The 23,530-nt window shown below is 39.8% G+C and overlaps 1 protein-coding gene across 7 annotated transcripts in view; it reads right to left on the bottom strand.

Moving 5' to 3' along the window:
• TUB (TUB bipartite transcription factor) overlaps window positions 1–23,530 on the bottom strand; it is a 132,531-nt gene that overhangs the window by 21,986 nt on the left and 87,015 nt on the right. For 3 of the 7 annotated variants that reach the window (XM_058025585.1, XM_058025588.1, XM_058025587.1), the window contains exons 2-4: window positions 14,266–14,317; window positions 12,771–12,933; window positions 1,611–1,748 (exon numbers count right to left, since the gene is read on the bottom strand). In XM_058025585.1, coding sequence (XP_057881568.1) covers window positions 1,611–1,748; window positions 12,771–12,933; window positions 14,266–14,317 — 353 coding nt within the window. The remainder of the gene's footprint in view (window positions 1–1,610; window positions 1,749–12,770; window positions 12,934–14,265; window positions 14,318–23,530) is intronic. The other 4 variants (XM_058025589.1, XM_058025586.1, XM_058025591.1 and 1 more) reach the window with 2 other exon arrangements.

The raw sequence follows: 23,530 nt of genomic DNA, 5'->3' as shown, positions 1-23,530 counted from the left end.
CTCTTCAGAAGATGAGTAAAATTATAACTGGCATGTGAGAAAAATACTAGGTGTTACCTGCTGTGGGATAATAAAAGAACTGTGCAGCACAATATCTTCAGTTCTGAACACAGTACAGACACAGGCATGTCAAAAGAGGTATTATATGAGATAAAACAGAGCCTCAAGGCTATGCCATAACCATGGTTTAAGTATTGGCTCACATAATGCTCCCTTTCAGGTTTTCTTTTAAACCAGCAAAAGAATTTTTACTCTTCAGCAAGATGTACCTCAAAATAAAACTTGGCACTTGTATTACCACGCTGGAATGTCATTACTTTTTACATTAAACTGGGAAACGTTCACTTTCTGTTCATTTATTTTGCCAATAATTTTTACACTGAGTTAATTTTACCTTTGACACACAGCATCTTTTCTCAAATACCTGAACAGCCTTTAGCTCAGGGCCAGGCTCTAAAGCCTGTATAACCTGGAGCTTCCCTTGCAGTCAGAGCTACAGAGAGATGTTGAAGATTCAGATCTCAAGAATTAAGCTGCAATACGCAAAGGATTTGACTAAGGTAGGCTCAAGTCCTGCAAAATCCCTACAGATAAGCCCCAATACATTGACCTCAATAATTAACCTTATTAGTCACTGCTATCTTTACAGAGACTTGTCAAGGATATACACTAGTTTCTCACTGAAGCAACAGTGGAGAAACTGTTGGACATGCACAAGACAGGAATACAGTACAGCCCAGGCAGCACAGTGTTACAGTGGCCTTATTCAAGAACTGCAATTTATTGGAAAATTATTTCATTTCATTAGTCATTCAGCACCACATAAAAAGTAACTGTATGTGGTACAACAGCCTCTCTTTTTCTGTGTGTGTAAACACACACACACACACATATATATATATATATATATATTTAAATACCAATAAAGTAGCTCATTACTTCTTGCACCTGGCTCAAATTGTAAATCTAAGAGTGGCAATGTCATTTCTACCTACCCTTTTGTCATTACCAATTGTGCATTTTTTTCGTCTACCTCATTGTACACAAAGTCATTGCAGAAAATTTTTCACACCAATATCTCCCATTTGTCAGCCAGGTGGGACAAAGTAACACTGAAGTAATGACTTGAAAAATCCCTTTGAGGATGTTATCTCAGTTTTGTTGAAATGATTTTCAAAATGTCCCCTTAACCTCTAATTTGTATAGCTTAAACCTCACTCAGAGTCTGGACAGAAGCAGCTGCAATTTAAGGCTGCTTCTCCAAACAAGATTAGTTTCAGCTCATCTAAAAAAGCACACTCTTATAAGATGATTCTCTTCTTTTTACCACTGCAGGAAAACACCATCATCTTTCCTTCAGAACTTTCTTCCTCCTCTGCAGTTTGAACACTCTCCTCTGGAAAAGAGTCCATTTACAAATTTTTTTGACTCCAAGGCTGTACGTGCCCAGACACGACCAAGTCACATACACTTTCCAACCTCAGAAAAATTTCATTAAATTATTTTTAGACAATTTTCAGATTTTCAAATAAATTATGCAAAAAACAAGAGAGAGAATGGACAGCAAAATAAAGAATTTAACATCTGACATGCAGCTGCATGCAGCTAACCTTTGTGCTTCCCTTTTTTCTCCTTTCTGGTGCTGCTACTCTGACAGCTCGCAGCTGCTGCCTTGGCTTTTTTAGTTGGTTTCGGAGCTTGGGCGTCCACTACCACCTTTACATCTTCCTGTTCAGCCTCCTGCACTGCTTCAGAGATTCAGGTACCCCAGCAAAAAAGAAAATAAACAGAGAGAGAAGAGAGAAACAGAGAGAGAGAGACGAGAGAATGAATTGAGAACTTTGCAAAGGCATAAAAGAGAAAGCAAACATAGCAGAGTTTGGTATTTCAGACAATTCATGCAGTGAGGAAAGCCAAGAAAACCAGAATTTGCAAAGCTACAGTAAAAATCTGAAAGTGTTAAGTTAGCTGAGATAGATTCCCTTACATTTTTCATCCTCACAATAATATATCAACTCCTAACTTCCAGTCCAAAAGTGACATCAGAATATTATTGTGTTACTGAGCTATTGTAGGAAGCATTTTTCCTCACAGTAAAGCTCTGCCAGAATGATCATCAACAGTTGCAGCATGAAGGCAGAAAAATTTTATTTTGACTTTGTAGCATCCATGCTTAAAGCTACATCCTAACTCTCTAAACAAGGAATCATCTGAAGGTTACTTTCAAAGCACATCTTGCACAGTCCTGCAATACAGCATGATGAGTAGATTGGCCATGCATTTTATGGTGAAACTATACCCAAGTTGAATTTAAAAACTCTTCCTACTTTGTAGCATACACAAATTAATTAACTCCTTGGAAGGACTCTCTACAAAACATGCATGGCATAAATTGTGTCACCATAATTCATGCAGTGCTCCTTGTTTTCAAAGTAAAAAGAGGCTTCATCATTTTCCTAAAAACATGACACACTTTGAGGGTAATATTTGAGTCTCTGAAAGCAACACACACCATAACTCTTTTCTCTGGCTAGACCAAACCTTGAAGTTAGATAAATATCACAATTGCCTTCCTGAAATGCATAAAGAAACTTCACAAACCTCACACCCCATACTTTAAGTGGGCACCAAGAGTTTTTGGGGGTGGCTGCTGGTCACTGGTAAGTGCTAAGCCCATTGGCTTTATGCGGTGGCCATAGTTTCTCTCCCTGGCACATGGGCTTCCCACCCTTTTTTTCCCCCCCCAAACTAAAATACTTTCTTTAAAAGGATTTAAAAAGTCCACTAAGGACCATTATGGGAAAGAACTGGTTCCCCTAAAATTACTTTTTAAATATCCAGACAAACTTCTTAAACTCCCCAAAGACTAAATGATTCTCAATGACATGTGGACTGACACTTTTCTCTCTCTGAAGGGGAAAATTCTCCCTAAGCTTCTGGTCTGTGAAGCAACTTTCCTCTTCAGCAAATCTTTCAAGCGCAGGAATAGAAATAGAAACACCAGGGAGATTCTCAGAGGAGAAAGATGAAACAGATTTAGTCATGTCTGTGTAGACTGCAGCTCCCAAACCCGCTGCTACCCTCCCCAGCACAGCAATCTGTTATGAGTAGCATTGCATTCACAGCAGGCACCTGAGGCACTCAAACACACGCTCCTTCTCTCATTGTGCAGAGGAAGGGCTCCCTTCCACAGAGAATATACATTAAATTATTACAGGAGAGACTTGAAGTCCAAAGAAACAGCCTGTCACCACCCAATTTTTCATGTCTGCCTTTGTCCAACACTAATCAGAGGACTGCAATCCCTCTGCTGAGTGGAAAGGAGCAGTGGAAATGAGTAGGGCAAAATCAAAGGAGTGAGTGCACAGGGGAAATGGCACATAAAAGACACAGTACACTGGGTCCTACCGCCATGGGCATGGCAGCCTCAGACTGTGCAGGGAACCAGAGTCAGCTCCCCACAGTCTTTAAATAGGGGTGATTTGCCAACCCAGCATTTATGCTATATTTTTACCTCAGTCTCTCTGTAAAAAACTAAGCTGTGTTCTTTTAATTGTTTGGAAGATGGTAATCCATGTTATAATTAAATTCAGTACTTTACAAATGACCTATATTAAATGGCCAGGCAGTTCTCTAAATCATTTTAAATCTGGATGTATTCATTCACTCAAAAGAAGCACCATTTACTTGGTCCAAAGCAATTATCAATTAGAAAAGGATGAAGTTTTCTGACATTATTAATTGCAAAGTTCATGACTTATCTTCTCTACCTTGCCAGCCATTCTTTCATTTTACCAGTAAAGCCATGATGTTTTTTGAGTTACTTTTGCTTCAAAACTTCAAGCAAGAGGCATCTGATTGTAAGTTCAGTGAGGGAGCTCCAAAGGACAGAGAAAAGAATATTTCCATTGCTTTACTCTGTGAGGCAGAGAGCAGGATTTCAGCCCAGGAGCCATTCTGAGACCTTGGCTGCTGTCTGTGGTAAATGGGCCTTTCAGATACAAGTAATGGAGGCTGCAAAATAAGATTGAAATCATAAAGGTAATGATACTGTGCCTGGGTTCATGAAAGGAATTGGCACAGAATGTCCTGTTTCCAAAGGATACATTTCTGAGCATTACCATTACATTTAAAGTACTACCTCTATAATAAATCCAAATTTAATCCCAGCATGCCATCCCCACCACAAAACCACCTCATTCTTAGCTTTTAGCTATTTGGCAAATAGCAGACCTCAGCAAAGGCTCACCCACTCACTCATGTGTTTTCTGGTGTTGTCTGCAGATACCAAAAGTGAAGATACCAAAGTTTGCTTTCTGTACAAATTAAGTTCAGGGCACAGCCTTGCATTTAGGCAAGCTCCTGTCAACAGGCCAGCCAGGATTTGGATCCTTGCAGCCTGCAAACCCAAAGGGACAGGTCTGTGAGCCTCCCCTGCTCAGCTGGTCCAGCAGCCTTGGATGTGGAGCAAAGTGAAAAATCCTGTTTTCTGTCTCCAGTGCTCTCTCCTGCCCTGGAGAGCTGGAAGAAGGACCATTTCCAAGGCTGTGTACTCACTCTGCAGCTGGTCATTAGCATGTGCAGCTTTGAACTTCTCCAAGCAGCATTCCTTCCAGGCTGCCTTTGTGGAGATGAAGCAAGTCAGAGAGCAGTGTTTATCCACAGCCACGTTGTCAGGGGATCAAATGTCCTCCCCTCCGCTCTCTGCTGCATCTTTGGATCATTATCTAACAGACTGACAACAATTTCCCTTCTCAGCAGGATGGAAACCTTCAGGTTAACTCTAGCCTACATTCTCCACTGGCTCTAGATAGCCCATAAAACAATTTACAGCTCCCTGCAAGAAAGCCTGAATAAGGAAAAGGAGATAAACTGGCTCCCTAAATAATAGTCATTGATACAACCATATGATTACATCCTTTGCTGGACATCAAAAAGTTAAAAACAGTGATAGGCAGCACCAGAGGATAAATAAATTAAGAACCTTAAATGCAGCTATATGGGGATGAAATTTCAGAGACTGTCACTCAAAAATGCTTTAATTTCAGTACAGCTACCCATTTAGGTAGCTTTAAAAATCCCTACTGACGTTATCTTAAACAGTAGGAGACTAGATTTGAAAATCTATCCTGATACTTCATATGCCCACCCCAGATTATTAACATCTTCACTTAAAAACCCAGAGATTTTCCTTTTCCATAAGAATTATTTGTTTGTAATAGAATTTGCATTCAGACAAGAAAAAAATGGAGGAGCAAGTACTGTAGTGAGTCAGCATTCCAAACAGAAAAATCCACTGGACTCTCAGACCTGGTATTTAACTCTAGTTTGAACTTAGTAAATTGTAAAAGAAATGGTTTTGAGATAAATGCCATGCTTACAAATAAAACAACTATGAGACTTTAATTTCAGTATTATTCATCCATGTTCATTAAATCAAGTACTGACTACTAACCTCAACAGAGTATTAAAAAAGTATTTTTCAGGAGACAGAAGGGAGCACAGTGCAATATTAATTCAGGATCTGAGATGAAAAGAAAGAGGAACAAACAGCAAACAGTCTGTTAACATAATACAGGTGAGTATGGAAGGGCTTTGTCAAGGCTGACAAGGGCAGTGTCCCAGCTTTGCCTTGCACCACCAATGTCCTAATTCAGAATAAAGGGAAAAAAGAAACCTTTCCATGAACCAGTTCTGTGATAGACAACACTCCAGGTTACAGGGATAAAGCTACAATGCACAGCCAGATAAAAGGATGCAGTTTGTAAGCATGTGAGTAAACTATGATGCAGACAACCCAAGTTCTTTTTCAACTCTGTAAATTACCCACACATATTTATATGAGTGGATGAAAATGTAAAACATGTCTTGTCTTTCCATCTGGCCTTCATGATGAGAAGTTCACACAGGAAATGAGTTTCAAAGCAGCATGAATGAAAATGCAGATTTCTTTTTGCCATTTGTATGACCATATTTCTTGATATGAGTGCTTGTACACTCTTATGATCTTAGAGAAGGAAAAAAAAATCTATGAATCATAACTTACCAATCTCTATCACATAAAAATGCCATGCGCTAAAAAAAGGGTGCTTTTGAACAGTACATTATGCAAAGAATGAAGTAAATGAAAAATCACAAAAAGAAAAAACAATTCTAAAATTGTGCAGACTGTCTGGAAAACACTTTAAGTAGAAAGAGGCTGAACCAGACAATGAGGTATGTGAGGCAAGTATAAGGCAAATATTCCTTCTATTTACCAACATCTTCTCAACAATAAAAGTGAAACCCAGAACAAGTACCATGCAAAGAAAGATGAACTACACTTCAGTCAGGGTGTACCTTAACAACTCAGTGGGAATTAGATGTCTTTTTTGTATTGTTGCCTGAGAAGCTCTTGTGTTTCACTGTAAGAATGGCTTATTGCTTTTCTTTGTGAAGTTCTAGCCTTGGTCATTCTAGCTGCTTATTTGGGCTGTTGTTTATTCTTAGTTTATTTAATCAACCTAGATTCTGCACTGGTCAAGAATTTCTACAATAATTTAAAAGACATTGGAGTCTATCAGAAATATTCTGAAGATGGGCAAACCCATTTACAGTGCTATTAAACATTTCTATTAGTTTTACCTAGACCACACAAATAGTTAAATACAAGAATCTGAATAAGGACAAGGACTTTGGTGTGTTAGTTACTGGTTAATCACATGCAAAGATTTGACTCCTGCCTCAAAATGCTTATAATCAAAGGCATTACTCCTTCAGCTAGTAACTTACGGTCAGATTCCAGATTCCCAAAACCTTATTGACAGTAAATTCCCTAAGGCTCCTTGCAGTTTATGCCTCCAACAGTGATGTGATGACCAGGCTGATGCTGAAAATGCTCAGAAGTGCAATGGGATGGGTTTTTTAGTGCTCCAATAAAGAAATCAATGTACTTGGGAACTTGGTGCTGCTTAAGGACATTATTAAAAGCTCATTGGTCTAAGAGTTCCTCAGAGAGAACAAGGGAAGGAATTAAATAAAGGATTCTTCTAACCCCCCACATACCTGCTGCCTAATCCTGGGGAGGGGGAAGGCAAAGGCAGCATGTGAAATGGAGAGTTGATAGCAATGAACTAGACTTTGAGAAAGCAGACAACTAAAGAGGAAAGCTAAAATGATCTATGGAAAACCCATGCCAGGAAGATGAAAGACAGTGATAAATTACATAATTACTTTGTGATACTGGAGCCCTGAGGGCAGGACTAGGCTTCAATTGCCCTGACCAGCCTCCCTGGGGGGTTCCACCCACACCCTGCCCATGGGCTTTGCTCCAGCTGAGCCCAGGGCTGTGCTGGAGGTGCTGCTTCCCAGCCTGACTCCTGGGAGCATCCTGGCACTGCAGGCAGCTCACCTGCGCCACGGAGATGTGCGCACTGCAGCATCTCTTTCCCACCCTGCCTGGTGCCCTGCAGGGCCCTGGCCCTGGTTCTTCCCTTGCCATGTCTGGGGCTGCAGGGAATGCTGCTGGCAGCTCTGCCTGCCCTGTCTGTAGCCTTTGGGATGGGGCTCTGCCTGCCAGGGCATTTCCTGTGCTGGGGGCACCCTCCCTCCTGGCTCCTGAGATGCTGCCCAGGACAGAAAACAGCTAAATATCCACTAGTAACTGAAAGTAAATACACTACAAGTGGGACATCAAAGGAAAGAGAAGGGAGTTTCTCAGGCCATTTCCTCTAAACTTTCCTCTCAAAGAATTCAATACCAAAAACCACAAAAAGACCTGTGGAACACTTGCTACCCGCTGCCCTCTGCTCCTTGCTGCTGGGTTAGTTTGTTTATTTTGGAAGTGCACTGGTGCAGTAAGGACTGCTGACAAATCAAACAGATGCTTTAAAGATTAAGGTGAAGAGACTGCAGCTGAAATAAAGATTTCAGAATATCTGCTTATTGGAAGTAAAGTGTTTAGCCCACATGATGTTTGGAGTGCTGCCTGATCTCTCAATATTAACAGCCCTTTGCAAAGAACATTCCTTGCTATCTTCAAAAAATAAACTAATACCTGCTCATTCCAAGGTCAGTGGAAAACAGGGATGGAGAGGCACTCTTCTGATGAACAGGCAAATATATGATTTTTTAAATTAATACTTAACTGATGTCATCTTTTAAAGGTGACAGCTAAGGATGCTCATCAAAAAACTCTCTCTCATCATTCATGGTAAATAGCAGAATGACATGTCAAATTTAACAACCAAAGCTATGAATTGTCATCAGAGGTCTGTTTAACACACCACACAGCCATTACACCTAGATGTGCTGCCAAATGCCAGAGGAGCAAAGGAAAAAAGTAATTCTGCCTTTTTACACATGGTTAATCTAAATTGGAAGTTGCAATGGAAATTACTCTGAGAGTATCTAATTGAAAACATTTTTAATTTCAAGTCTTATATAAAAACACCACAGCTGCAACAAAGTATGGCAATATTAATGAAAGCATATCTGGCACTCATTCAAAGCTCTGCCTTCCGCGGTGCTGTGAAAAGAAAAATCACTCCCCAGTGGAAATTCACCATTTTCACAGAAGTAAAATCTCTGTAAAAATGGGCTTTCAGCATTTGCATTAAATGTAATTAAATAATGTAATTAAATTGTTGCAGTAATTAGTGTATCTCTGCATGCTATTTGGCTCCAGGAATGCTCAGTATTTGCAATCCAGATTGAAAAGAACTGTATTTGTAGCAGAATTTTGCAATGTCAAATCAGGCTAAAATGTTTGTTTAGGTTTTCAACAAACTTCACAAAATTGAGTAGAAATACATGAAAACAAGAAAGCAGATGTAACTGTGACATATTTCAGAACAGCAAGTAAAATTTTAAAAAAAACTTTAAGCAAACATGAAGCAATATGTCCTTATGAAGGACACTGAATTGAAAATAAACCAGAACACATGAGGAGAAGACAATGTAAGTGATCTCTCCTACAAAGAAGGATTAAATTTCTTGTGGTGAATGAATGCCTTTGTTGTCTTTTATTTAGAATTTAAATTGAATAGCAATACAAAAAGTTGTTATTGGTTCTTATGTGGCTGTTTATAATGATGAAATAGCAATTGAGCTGCATTTGGTACTGAGAGAGAGAAGGTTTATTGTAAATAGAGCCATAGAACAACATCATGGAAGTCAGTGGAAGGATACCTACTGCTTGAAATGGCAGGCAGATAAATGTGGGGCCTAACCCTACCTACCTGACCCGCAGGTGCTGATGACTGTGTTAGCACTGGCTGGGACTCCAGCTCAAACCAATCCCTCATAGACCTGAGTGCCAGGGAGATTTTATATCATGGTGGTCTTTTCAGCCTAATTCATCTCAGTCCTTGCCCGTAACTTTTGTTGTTATTAGTTAATTAGGCATTATGCCAACAACAAAAAGGTTTAAAAAATATACACTATATTCAAGTCATTTACAAGGTACAGTAGCTGAAGACTTTTATCTGTATGTGAAATATGGGACATATGAGAAGAAATGTTCTGTGTGGAGACTCATGGATGGTGAATTCTGCAGAGCCACCTCCTCACTGGAAGAGCACACATCTCCTTAAAAGACTCATGGTACCCAGAGGAATTGCTGGCAACCCTTGGCAGGGAACATAAATACCATTTTGTTCTACCAATGTGTCATTTCTCTGCCTTTAAGTCATCTAAGAAAAAAAATTATGGCATTTCTGGCAATCCACAGTTAGCTTAACTAGCAAAATAGGGTGTTCTACTCTATCTACCCACAAGTAGCTCACCAGGCTGATGCTCTATTCCAGAACAAGAATTACTGACTTTCTACTCCAACCTCTGATAATTATTCTGGAATTAAATGAGTTTTTACTGCAGAGTAGAGTTGCCCATGAGGGAACCATTGCAGCACAGATAATGGCATCAGAATAAGCAGTGGCAGTGTATGAAGGAGAATTTCCCAGCACAGATAATGGCATCAGAATAAGCAGTGGCAGTGTATGAAGGAGAATTTCCCAGCACAGATAATGGCATCAGAATAAGCAGTGGCAGTGTATGAAGGAGAACTTCCCAGCATCTGAGAATTGCTGAGATGCTATCTCTGACCTACTTTGCTCAAAGTACCATAGAGATATATCCACACAGGCACCCAATTATTTGTTGAAATCAACAAGTACTTTTGTGCTACACAGAACCAGTGCAAGCTAAAAGAGAGAGTGGAACAGGATGATAGGTGGAAAGAAGTGTTCTTTCTGTAGCATTTGCTAGCACAGGAATTGATTTCACAAACATGCTCATCCAAGCAGTGTAGTTCATTCAGTAGAGCATCAAGTCCCATCAAAGAGCCATTCTCAATTTGGAATCAGCATGCCCATAACAGCCACAAATGAACGGAAAAGAGCAGAATAGTTCTTTAGAAACAGCCCAGCTGTCTCATGCATCCGACACTGCCACATACAAATGTTTTCATTGAAGGGGGAAAAAAAACCTGCCAGCCCTGAAGGTCAATGCCACAGTTAAAAATGGTCATCAAACCCCAAAATGTTCCCTGCAAACTGGGGAATTGAAGACATTAAGCACATTCCCAGAGAAGGCCACACCAAAAAAGGACACTTTGAGAGTTCTTGTAATATTTTCAAAAGCAACGTGCCCAACAAAGGATTTTACAAGGCCATAAAACACCCTACTAGGTAATTAAATTCTTTTAAGCTGGCTCTGGCAAACTGCATGGTTTATTGCAAGGAGAGCTGTCCCAAGGGATTAACAAATGTCATGTTGAATATGAGAAACATTATATTTCTTTGCTTCTCTGAAACCTTGTGAAATATTAAAAGGGTTTGAGAGACAAATTTAGAACAAACTCATTTAGGGAGAAAAAAAATCTAAGTATTCCAGTGAATGGTGTGGTATAATATGACAGGAAGGGTCACTTTTACCTTAAGAGCACAGTTAATCTCACTCATATACTGAGGAAATCCACTCTGGTGCAAATTGGTGTACAATTTAGTTCAGTTAGTTTGTTACCAATTATGTGATGATAATATCTTTTTCTCAGATTTGTGAAAATTAAAACCTTGATCAACTGGCAATATAAGGGGTTTAGTAAACAGCACTATCTCTCTGCTATATTATTTCTCAGGATTGCTTTTACCTTTTATAAACTCTTGAGTGTAAGAGGAAAAAGAGAAAATTTCTATTTTGTCTGATTAAAAAATAAACACACTAAATGTTTGTGCTAAATCAAATATTTTGATTTAGACTGGAAAGCCATTCAGTTTAATCTTTGAAAATTACATCCCAGACCCTGAGAAACAGGCAGTAAAGAGAAATGTTACTATTTAATATTTAATAGAAAAAAGTAATTAAAACAATACTAAGTTGAAAAAATAATTCTCCATCTGAAACCACTTATGGTATCCTATTTGCTGATAGAAAAAAGATTTAAAAGGCCCATTATTACCAAAATCTCACCATTTAAACAATGTAATTTCCAGATTCTAACAGTAAATTCTGTAGCTGTAATCAGCTAAAAAATTCCACCAATTGCTTACCAGGAGGAAAGACTCTGAAACCTGCACTTCTCAGAGCAGAATTTGTTATTGTATACTAAATACCCACCTTGTTCTTATGGAAAACAAAACCACCAAGTGAAAACAAACAACAGGGAGACAAAATGTCCAGAAATGTGACAGAAATTTGAACTGAATGCCGGGTTAAATTTTTGTTTATATAAGAGTAGGATACTGGTTGTTATTGGTTCTTTTAACAGAGTTAGATTCACAAAAGCATATTAAGATTTAATGTGTAAACCCCAAAACCAAAGTACTCTCCCACCTAACACCATTGCCAGCCAGAAATCTGCCAGCTGCATTCCCAATCAATATCAGTAGATACTGATTCAGCTTCTGTCCCACAAAGTCATCGATAGTCAGGGAAGGAAGCCTTTTGCTATTGAAGCTCATGAATTCCCTTATGAATTACATTCAACTTAATGATCTGCAAAACAAGAAAACTGGAAAATTACTGCTCTCTATAGATCTGGGAGGTGTTACCAACCTGGAATGATATCTACAAGAGTCAAATTTTTGACAAGGATTACCCAAGCTGCCCCTTAGGAAATCCTGAGGAAAAGTACACACATACCATTTTAGAGGGCCAAAAAGCATGGGCAATATGAGGACAGAACTAAATAATGCCTGGTTTCCTTAGGATTTATTTCTGATTATTAATGTCTTTGAAAATAAATGATATAATTTTTTCCCCTATGGGTGTGATGCCTTAAGTGACTCTATTCCTACTGGATCCTGTAATCTTTAATGAGAAAATGGAGACATTGTACGAGTTTGAAATGTTCTTCTCTACCTGTTTTAATGGACTTTGGAGAAACACAGAATCTTTAAAATTACTATATCCAGTCCTAGCTGAACTTAGTTAATAGGTTTCACATTTGTCATTACCTCTGTTAGGTTTAAGAAAAATTACACGCAGAGGAACATTCAGAGTGGAACCCATCAGCTCTACTTAGGAACCAAGGCTGAAGACACTTAAATAGCCATGGCAGAAGGGACAAGCTGTCTCTTTCCCAGTTCAGCACTGAAATGGCAGCTAGGTACCTTGCTCCCTCCTGTTAGGCTACAATTGCAAATTCTGACGGTTTTATCCCCAAACACAAGTGAAGGATATCAATGATTTACTGAAACATGCAAAACAAGAGCTTTTGTTCTCCTGAGCATAAAATGAGCACCACACCAGGACTCTGAGCAAATACAGCTGCAGGAGGTGGCATTCTGTACCATGATATATGGTGCTGCTGTTGCTGTTGAGATAGGATTCAACCAGCGGGGCCTGCTCCTCCGAATGTTTCGTCCTGCGCGTCCTCGCCCGGCTGTCCACGTTGGACTGAACCATCAGTGGCTCTTGGCGCTTCTTTTTCTGCTTCTGTTCCAGCAGTGCTCTCTGGAGAAAAGACAGAGAAAAGCATCTGTTACTGCCCTCCAAACAGCAGCATCCTACCCTGGAAAACCATGGTCAGCTTTACCCCTTCCCCGGCTCTACAGCGGCGGCATTTGGCAGGCAGGAGATTGGGACGTCGGGTTACAGGAAACCTTTCCAAAAAACCACCACAACCAGCTCACTGCTGAAACACCTTCTGCTGAAAACAGCAAATAATTAAAATACATCTTTCTGAGCAGCCCACCAGCTGTCAGAGCTTGCTTGGAAATAACCCTTGGGAAAACAACAGTGTGAGAATACTGGCTGTGAAGCAATGGGAGGGTAAGCAAGGGCACGAGGCAGAGATGCCAATTTCAGTTTCTGTAAATTAAAAGCAGGTAATTGCAAACTAGAATCAAGTGATAATACTGGACACAAGCCTAATTTAACAGCTATAATAGATGAACTTTAATTAAACACTTAAATTTCTCAGCTAGACCTGGTGAAAACCAAAACCTTTGGCATCCAGTGGCACCATGGGGACCTAATTTGAGCCCTCTTCCACAACCTCAGAGAACTAAACTGTTCATTTTACTTATCTATTACCTTACCTTTTCCTTGCTTCTGTACAGTGATACTTTAGTTTCTAGAAAGGAGATGCAATAAAACTGAGGAATAAAAATGGAGAGTGAACTCTTTCAGCTCCCTAAGTTGTGTTAACACCTCAACATGACTCCACCATAATCAGAATTAAGCACAGGATTATGGCATAAATAGTACTTGAATTTGAAAATGAGATGCTGTTAGACATGCAAGCTGATGAAATAGTGGCAATAGAAAAGGATAAAATTACTCACAAGGTTTAACTACAAAAATGACAGCATTTTTTGAGAAGGGGACCACAGAAATCAAAAAAAATCAGAAACCTCAACTCCCATTAAAATGTGATGACACAATTCCCTCAGATTTCATGTTCTGACTCCCTTGCACATGTAGGAATGCAGTCAGAAAATAGGCAACATTGCGCACAGGGCCACTAGGTTACAGCCACAAGAGCTAAATTCACTGAATAAAAACTTTGTGGTTAACCTCTGTTGGCTGGTGTGACTGCTCCATCGAGGGGGTAATAAATACATTGTACAATAGCTTAAAACAAGTCCAAGGCAGTGGAAATCACTCAAACCACAGTCAGAAGACAAATTTTAATGAAAGTTAGACTTGTGAGTTAACTTCAGCCTCCACAGATCTCTCTTCTGCATCTCCCAATCAGAGGATGCCATTTTCTATCAATTATCAGTGTTTTCATTACTCCAGGATTCAGATTTTAAGAAGCAAGGTCCTCCTCCAAAATCTTACCTGTCTGTCAAGCTTCTGCTGACGCAGGCTGCTCCCCTCATCATCCAGAACACTGCAAAGACAAAGAGTACATAATTGGAACAAATTTGTCACTCAAAACAACACCTAACAGCACACAGTGGAGGAAACTCTCACAGGAGTTATCCATATAAAAAAGTGTATGGATAACTCTGCCTTAACTGAAAAAAACTTGGCTTCAGAGGATTTAAATGCAGTCCACAAAAAGTTGCAAAACTCTGGCTCACACAAACTTCAACAAAAATATATAATCAGGCAGCTCAGAAAGAAATGCAAAAATCCACTGTCTACAACTTGGTTTCTTTTCCACTCTCTCCTAATGCAAAACATCAATGCATAGAGCACTGAAATTGAAAAACTGCATATAAAGCCTAGAAAAAGGGAGGAGTGTAAGTGAACTGCTTAGCAACTCCGCAGTATTTAAAATTATGGTAAGAAAATTAACCACCTAATCTTTTGCACACTGAAAACCATAATATATTCCTGAATATTCCTGGATATTTATTCCTGAGAAGTCACACTTAGTGCCACACACTTCAACATTTAGAGGTAGGCAAGATGAACAGCATTGCTCAGTGCCATATTTCTCTCTGCTAATTGTTGCTTGTTGGGAGCACTGAATGCTCCTGTGAATTCAATCACTTTCATTAATTAGATATTAAAGACTGGCATTGAAATCAAAAAGCTATTTTTGCAAAGTACTTTAGCAAACTACTGACTAGGCTTTATTTTTCTGGAGAACAAAGGTCTCTATTGTAAGGACACTATAGTTAAACATTGAACATAGATAATTGAATCTTTTAAACAGTAATAGGTCATCTACAGGGAAAATAGTGTTATAGAACAAAAACAATAGCCTCTTACAAGGAAAATTAATTTTCTCCTACAATACACTTTTATAAAATGTCAGCCCTTTCTCTTATCTCACTCTTAACAATCAAAAAGAGCAAAAAAAAAAGATCCAGGACAAACAAACCTGGATTCTGACCTACATACAAACCAACAGTACTGCAATGGAAATTGCATTAAAATGTGAATCTCATGTATTAATTCACAGTCTTTAAGAGACAGTAACACTAGTAGAGTTAGAACAGCTAATAAAGGCATGCATAATGCCCCCTTTCCAATGCCAGCATTATCAAAGACCTATAATTAAGCATTTCTGGTGGAATCAGCCTTTTACAATTTTTATTAGGTTATATGCTACAAAAGGCTGATGTTCCACAGATTGAAACTGTGCTGTTCAAGTACCTCAGGTATGAAATTACCATCTCCTGTAGAAGTAATGCATTGCCCATACTCCACAAAAAAGATTAAAGAAAAAAAACCCTCACAGTCATAACAATGTTCTGCTTTACACCAAGCATACTTCATTTTATAAATTGCAGAAGTTATAAAAGGAAGACACACATTCCTCCATGGTATACAATATCAGGTTTGCAGAAGAGTGTTTCACTATGGCTGCAGCAGTATCAGCTGCACTGCCAGAAAGCAGAACTACCCTAACGGAGATTTTCGGCCAAATAATTGAGTAAAAGATGCCTAAGTGTAAAGTTTCAGGCTTGATGGCCTGAACAAATCCTCCTCATTTCAGACAATGCCTGAGAAAAAGCCAAAACCATGCAGTGATGCTAACAGAGACCCCTAGAATTGCAGAGGCAGTAATGCATACACACCATCCCAGCATCCATGTCCTGGCATGACACACTGCAGGGAATATGGGGGCAGGAAAATGTCCTGTGCCTGCATGGGAAGCCACAACAAGGCAAATTCAGGTTCAGGAACAGCTGCTGTATGTCTCTTAATGCCCAGCTGTAGCATGGTAAACATGGCAGTTTAAATAACACCAAACAGATTTGCATTCAGCATTCCAGGAATGCGAAGCAGCTATCAGATATACCAGAGGACTGCCAAAAAAATATAAAACTCCATCCAAAAACTATGGATGTTGCAATGCTAAAACACCTCTCCACATTGTCCTTCTTACTGCAAGGCTTTTTTTTTTAAAGCTTCTGAATATATGCAATCAAAGCTGAGACTGAGAGCAGCATACCTTGAAAACCAGATGACAATGTCATCTGGAGCTTCCAGCTCTGTCCTTATCCACTTCATATTTAATAAAGTTCTGAGTAGTTTTCCACAACCTTTTTTAGGCATGCATAAAAGACAAGCCTCGCATTTAACATTCAACAAAAAAAACTGAATTCCAGCTTTCTTCACTGACACCAAGGATGCTGGACTGGTATAAAAATGCCTTGCCCTCACCACTCTTCTGAATCCTTCACAGATAATGTTAAAAAAGGCATTAATACCACCAACTCTATCTATTTTAACAGTTACTCAGTTCCAGTATCACTGCAAAGCTGCATTCTGTCCTTTCTTCGTGTCCAACAACACTTATGCAACTCCAAATACAAAAAGGGTTCAATTTAGCCTATATATTCTGCTACAACAACAGAGCACTCCACTTTCAGACTGCACTTTGTCAGAGTTCTCTGCAGAACTGCTGGACCTTGGAGCTGCTGACCAGCAGCCAACATTTCACATTCCCCAATTTCCAATGAACAAAGTCTCCTGAAACTGGGTGCCTTCCAAGATATGCCATTAAGGGAAGTCAGGGTTTAAATACATGCATGCATAAATAAGTAAGTAAATAAATAAATAATATAAGCTCTGTTTCCATAGCAATTCCATCAGGCCCTCGCTCTGGCTCCCTTGAAAAACATCTGCAGAGGACTCTGAGATGAAGTGTCTAAGTGCCACTGACGCTTTTTCTCACACTTCACTGAGTCCTTGCAGAAAGATTTAGCAGATCATCTCATCATAGCACCTGGCATTCTCTCGGATGCTCCAGGGTCCAAGAGCTGAAATCCAGCTCTGGATTTCTGCCTTTTATTTCTTTGGAAAACACAAAAGAGTGTGAGGAGAAGCACAGCCTTTGCCCTTCCTCAAAAGAGCAGGAATCAATTGCTCATCCCTCTGGAAAGGTTGTACACATGGTGAGGACCCAGCCTGTCCTGCCCAGTCTTTTCATTGCACTCTGGTTCAAATAACTGGGATGGTCAGAAACTAAAGGCCCAGTACAGCAGAAAAACTGTGACTGAAAGATGGCAGGAAATAATCTCAGAGAGAGAGGGAGAGAGGCTGTTAGAACAATTCTGCCTACATGTTTGATGTGATGCTAGAAAATCCCAGGAGCAGCATGAAACTCAGTCAGATTTAATAGAGAAATATAACTTTATAATTCATGAAAATTGAATTATTGAAGAGCATGCATACATATTAGCAATCTGCTCAGCACACTGAAGTATCCTGAAGATCCAGTAAGATTAATTTTTGCTCCTATTAGATCAAGGATCATGCATCTGCCTGGTATCTTGGCTATAGCTCTGACCCACTTAAAACAAAAAGCAATTTTACACTATACATAATATTGTAAACAGCCTTTCAGCTCTGCAGTAATAGTCCAGTCCAAATTCAGCTGACAATTCTGAGCTTGGATATATTTCCTAGCAGATTCAGGAAAAAAACATCCATCTATACAGAACTTGAACAGTCCACCCATTTAGAAGTTACTAGTGCTGGGTTTATGAAGTCAAGCCTATTGTAAAGATTCCTATCAGTTGCTTGGACCAAGGCCCACAGAGATTTAAGTATTATTTTAGATAGCATTATTTTAAAATTTCAATAAAGGCATTTGAGTCAAACATCTCAACTCCTGTTTTTTAAAGGGAAAAACATTAAAAGTAAAATTGCATTTTAGTCAAAGTATTATTTTTTCATACCACCCTTTTAAGACACAAAATCTATTTTGCAGAAACAGTTTCAACACTGAATTCAATTTATAGTAAGCCAGGCTTACTAAAGTACTGCATGTCATAACAAAGATGAAAACATGTGAACGAATTTTAGTATTCTAAGTTTTTAATAATGTCTGTTCCTTAAAATTTCATGAGAAACCCAAGACCAATCAGGTTTTAAGGATGGAACTTCATGATTACAGAAAGCTCCACACTTCACTGAGATGAGATGAAGGCAGAAGATTCTGTAAGTCAATATCTTGCTCAATTTTTGCTGTAATTTCACATGAGATCATTTCAGTTAAAGTAAAATCTGAGAAGACTTAATTCAAATAACTATTTTCACAGCAAGTACTTCGCCTTTGCTCTTTGAAAATGCAAACTGCTTGTGTTTCATGAAGCCATTGCAAGAAAAAACAATTAAGAAGAAATGTTTCTAATTAGAATGTCCAAGATGCATGTAGTCACTGCTTTTATTTAAGGGTTTTTTTTAAAGAAAAAGTCTGCCACAGTAAAGCAGCTCTATTGCTTCTGCCTGATGAACAAGGCAATGCTTTTGTTCCTTCCTGACACACTGTTTCATTAAGGAACATTTTTCATGAAAATAACTTTTTTTACCAGGACAAAGGTCCAAAATCTCACCTAGCACATCTTTACAGTCCAGCACCAAAACATGCAGCTGGTCAAACAAGCAGACTCATACTAACACTAAACTTTAACACACTGTTTGAGAAGTGTCACCCTTGTATTTCCTCTTTTTGTTGCTTTACAATCTATTATGAACAGCAGCACCCAAAAACTCTGTGTGAAATCAGGGACCTTTGCACAAGCAAAATGAATATACATAGGCAGAGAAAATTCCTGAAACAAACAGTTCACATTATAAAAGATGAAGAACTGGATAAGAATTTTTTCCTCCCATTTAGAACACTGAACCAGAAGCAAATGGAAAATTAGAAGGGGTATTTTCATCTTGAGTTTTTTCTGCCATATTGTGAACTTCAATTCAAAAAACAATGGATGATCAAACCAGATAGAAAGAAAAAAAATACACCATACCAGACTAATCTTCAAGATCACTCAGATCTTTTCCATGCACTCCTGCTGTGAAGAAAGCTGCTATGTTGCTGTGTCAAGACAAACAGGTTATGGGATCCTTAAGAGCACAACAGACTCAAAAGAACAAGAATGGGTGTAATGTGCCATTTGAATATTACAGTCTCCAAAAACAGGAAATAAAATTCCTGTAAAGAGATAGCACTTATCTGACTGGATACCATCTGTCATATTCACCCAATTACACTTCTCTTAATCTCTGTAAAGTCTCTGCAGTTCCATAAAGCCCAACTGCTCTCAATAATGTTACTGTTAAGTCCTTAAGAATGAGCTTTCCTGCAGCACTGATGAAATGCTGCTGTAAATGCCATTAATGGGGTTAGGGATCTTGTTTTATGTGGGTACTTGCAGGTGCTCTGGGGGGAATGGCACACATTTAGGGTCTTCAAACAAGGGAAATTCAACCAACTCCCAAGCAGTGAAGTCAGCAGAAATGCCAACACCTGCAAATCCCCACACCTGCAAGTCCCCACATAAAACAAGATCTGCTGGCCCACAAACTGAGCACACCAGAAGCCACTTGGGAGAACATTATTGTATCAGGCACATAGGCTAATCAAAGACTTACAAATGAGATAAAGCACTCTGAAAGGGCTCTCCTCATGCTAGGAATCATCAAGGCTTTCTGACCCTAAAGCAGCTGCTCAGTCATCTGATTTACAGCAAAACCTGCAGCCCTCTCTTTACAGTAAAATGAGTGACTGCTTTGCTGGGTCACCTAAACCAGCAGAAGCCTGGATATTGAGGAGCAACCCAAGGACATTGAATATTATTTTGCCCTTCTACTGCAAAGATCAGCAACAACAGTACTTGGATTCCTCCTATGCCACATTCAGAGGGTAGAGAGGGCAACAATCTACCCTTACAGGCCACCTCTCAGTCACCACTGAACTGACCAGGAAACTACAGATACCAGGAACTCCTGCAGTAATGGAAATTGCATTTCTTTAGGCAAAGCTTCAGAGGAATAAAGTATTTCACTGTGACTCTCACATAATAAATAAAAGCATGCCAGTCCAGGAGTACGGCATCACCTCTTCTGCCTGGGCAGAAGACCCCTAAAAAGATTGAAAATAATAAGGAAAAGGATAAGGAAAAAAAGGCAGAAACATGAAACAAATTTGTGAAAGAAGTATCAGCACCAAGCCAGCCACACAACAGAAGATGCAGAGGATCATACACTGTGCTGATGATCCAAATGGCACTGAAAGTAATGCCTGCAGGGCAGATGGCTGATAGCAGACTGCATTTGCAGTTACACAAATAATTACAGAACCAAACGCATTATTTTCTTCTCAAATCCTGGATGGCAAACTAGTTTAAAAATCAGCAAATTAATGAGACCTTCCTGAAAGGTTGTTGGTACTATTTGCTCCAGTAAGGTTTATCTAAATGTCCTTTGTACATTAAGATTTATGACACTCATTATGTCTGGCAACAGTTCTGCAGATTAACTGAAAGCAAATGTAACAACAGGAACACATTCATTTTTTTTTTTCCTTAATTCCATGTAGATAATTGTTAAGATTAATTCCAGCCAAATCCTCAGCATGGCCACACAATTGCCAGAGATCAGGTTGGGAAAGCTAAAGCCCTGACAGAATTAAATCTGGCCAGAGATGTCAAGGACAGCAACACAAGCTTCTGTAAGTACACTGCTGAGTAAAGAAGATGAGGGAAAACATGTGCCCTCTCCAGAAGGAAATGGGAGACCTGGTTACCTGGGACATGGAGAGGGCTGAGGTACTCAGGGACTTCTTTGACTCAGACTTCACTAGCGAGTGCTCCAGGCACAGAGCCTGAGTGCAGAAGGGAAATGCAGGGCCCAGGGGAATGAAGAACTGCTCTCCATAGGATAAAGCCAGGTTTGAGACCACCTCAGGCAGCTAGAGGTGCAGGAGTCCACAGCACCAGATGAGATGCATCCTCAGTCCTGAGAGAATTGTCAGCAGGAGTAGCTAAACCACCACACATCATACTTGAGATGTGGCAGTCCAGGGAAGTTCCTATGGAACTCAGGCACATGGAAAATGAGGAGATGGTTGGTGACAGCAAACATAGCAACAGCAAGGGCAGATCATGCCTGAAATATCTGGTGGCCTGCTGTGACAGGGCTGCAGCACTGGTGGATGAGGGAAGAGACACAGACATCATCTTCCTGAGCTTTTGCAAAGCATTTGACACAGTCTTGCACAACACCCTTGTCTCTAAACTGCAGTGGCATGGATTTAACAGATAAAGCCCTCATGGATGAGGAACTGGCTTGATGGTCACACTCATGGTGAATGTCAAAGAGTCATGGTCAATGGTTTGGTGTCCAGGTGGAGACCAGCCTGCAGGGACATTCCCAGGGTCAGTACTGGGACTAGTGCAGCTGTTCTGACATGGACAGTGGCATCAAGGACACCTTCAGTAAATCTGCCAACACCACCAAGCTGTGTGGGGTATGACATGCTGGAGGGAAGGGATGCCATCCTGAGGGACTCTGACAGGCTGGAGAGGTAGGGCTGTATAAACCTCATGAAGTTAAACAAGGCCAAGAGCAAGGTCCTGCAGCTGGGTCAGAGTCAGGTAAAACACATTTTTAGATGCAGATGTATTACAGGATATATTAAAACTAACACTGACCATTCACTGAGCAAATAACCCAATAGACTCTCAGTGCTGAAGGGAAAAACAGGAGTTCTGCAGATATATCAGATATGCTTTGAAGTAATGAGATCCAGCTTTGAGTAAAATCAGAATAAAACTGCAGTCACAGAAAGAAAAGAAACTACAGTTTAGGACCTGAAATGCCTGGGCTGACAGCTTTCAGTGAGGATGATAAGCAGCCAGGAAAAGATCTAGTGAGATGAAAAGCAAAACTATTCCCTACAGCACATTGCATGTTTTAAATAACTGAACTACAGGGCTGCCACTACTGCCCTGGAAAGATCAGTTGAACTAATATTTGTACAGACTCATTCTCTGCAATTACACAGAACTGAACAAGATAGCATATGGCAGTAAAATGCAGGTAATGAAAATATCACCTACTGCAAGAGCTGGGTTATTTCTCGCCCTTCCTCAACACACACAAACTCTGAACAAAACGTAAGAGAAGGAATCTATGTCCCAAAAGAGACAGGTGAATTTAATAAACATGAATGATGGAGCAGTAAAACACAATAGCCTTTGGGTGATCTATGCTAAAATTGTATTTAAAGTAGTTTGACGAGAAGTACCTGCACAGAAGCAAATTGTGAAGGAAAAAAAAACCCCACTGTGACCTGGAGATACAGTACCTGCAATGCAGATGGATCCAGATGACAAATGACATGACTTTCAGGAAGTGCCTTTATCGAAAACACATCGCTGCCAGCACTGGAAAGATCCAGCCCGAGCAGCCAGGCTTCTCTCTCAGTACCCAAACCCAGCCAATCTCAGCTGTTAGAACAGTAAAATATATGCACAAACAAACCAAACCCCTTAATGTACAAAGCACCCAACCACAACAAACAGTACATTAAATAAGCAGAAACTAGGGAAAAGTATTGTCTGGATAAGGAGACAGCACTGACACATACATACACTGCAGAACAAGAGTTCCCCGCCAGGACCACAATGATTCTCCCATCCCATTACTGCTGACCAGGTAAAAGGTGTCACCCAGATCAGATCTCTGCTTTTTTGATGTGGAAAACACTGTGAGCCACTGTGATGAAGAGAAAACCTGCACAGGATAACTTCTGGCTCCCTTCCCTCCCTGTCCTCTACCTGTTCTATGAAACATGGCTCTGTCCAGTTGGCAGCCACTGAGCCTATTGTACATCACAGTCCAACCTCCCAAGACACCTGCAAAAGGAGAGTAACAAACAAGCCTTAACCCCTCTTGGAAACACCTTTGTGAAGCAAGAATGAAGCCTCACAGGTACAGTAATTAACCTAGAAACAATGCTGGCCTTTAAAATAATAGCCTAATGGTGAAGTGTTTAACAAACAAAACACTGATGCCAACGACAGGGTCACTGCAGCAGGTGTTCAGTGAGGCCTCTCCCTGCAGCAGGCATGCAAACACAGGCATGGATATGTAGATCAAACATGCTGCTGCTGAAATGCATTAGATTTGAGGTAATTCACTAATGCAGCAAAGTATTAACGGGTGCTACTGCCTGTGCATGTGTTCAGAAAAAAGATGGAGTTGTTTTTACTGAGTTTTTAAAGCAATAGTAAAATTAAGCTATCCACTTATTGAAAACATGAAGGTGAAAGAGATTACCTAGTTTACCTTTGCTGCTCTAACAATCAAAACTGAACAAAAATTCAGCAAGAATTGTAACTCTGATAGATGC

Source organism: Melospiza georgiana, chromosome 6, assembly GCF_028018845.1.
Source record: "Melospiza georgiana isolate bMelGeo1 chromosome 6, bMelGeo1.pri, whole genome shotgun sequence".
NCBI lineage: Eukaryota > Metazoa > Chordata > Aves > Passeriformes > Passerellidae > Melospiza > Melospiza georgiana.
Note: the sequence above shows the minus strand (reverse complement) of the source record. Positions and strands in the feature narration are given on the sequence as shown.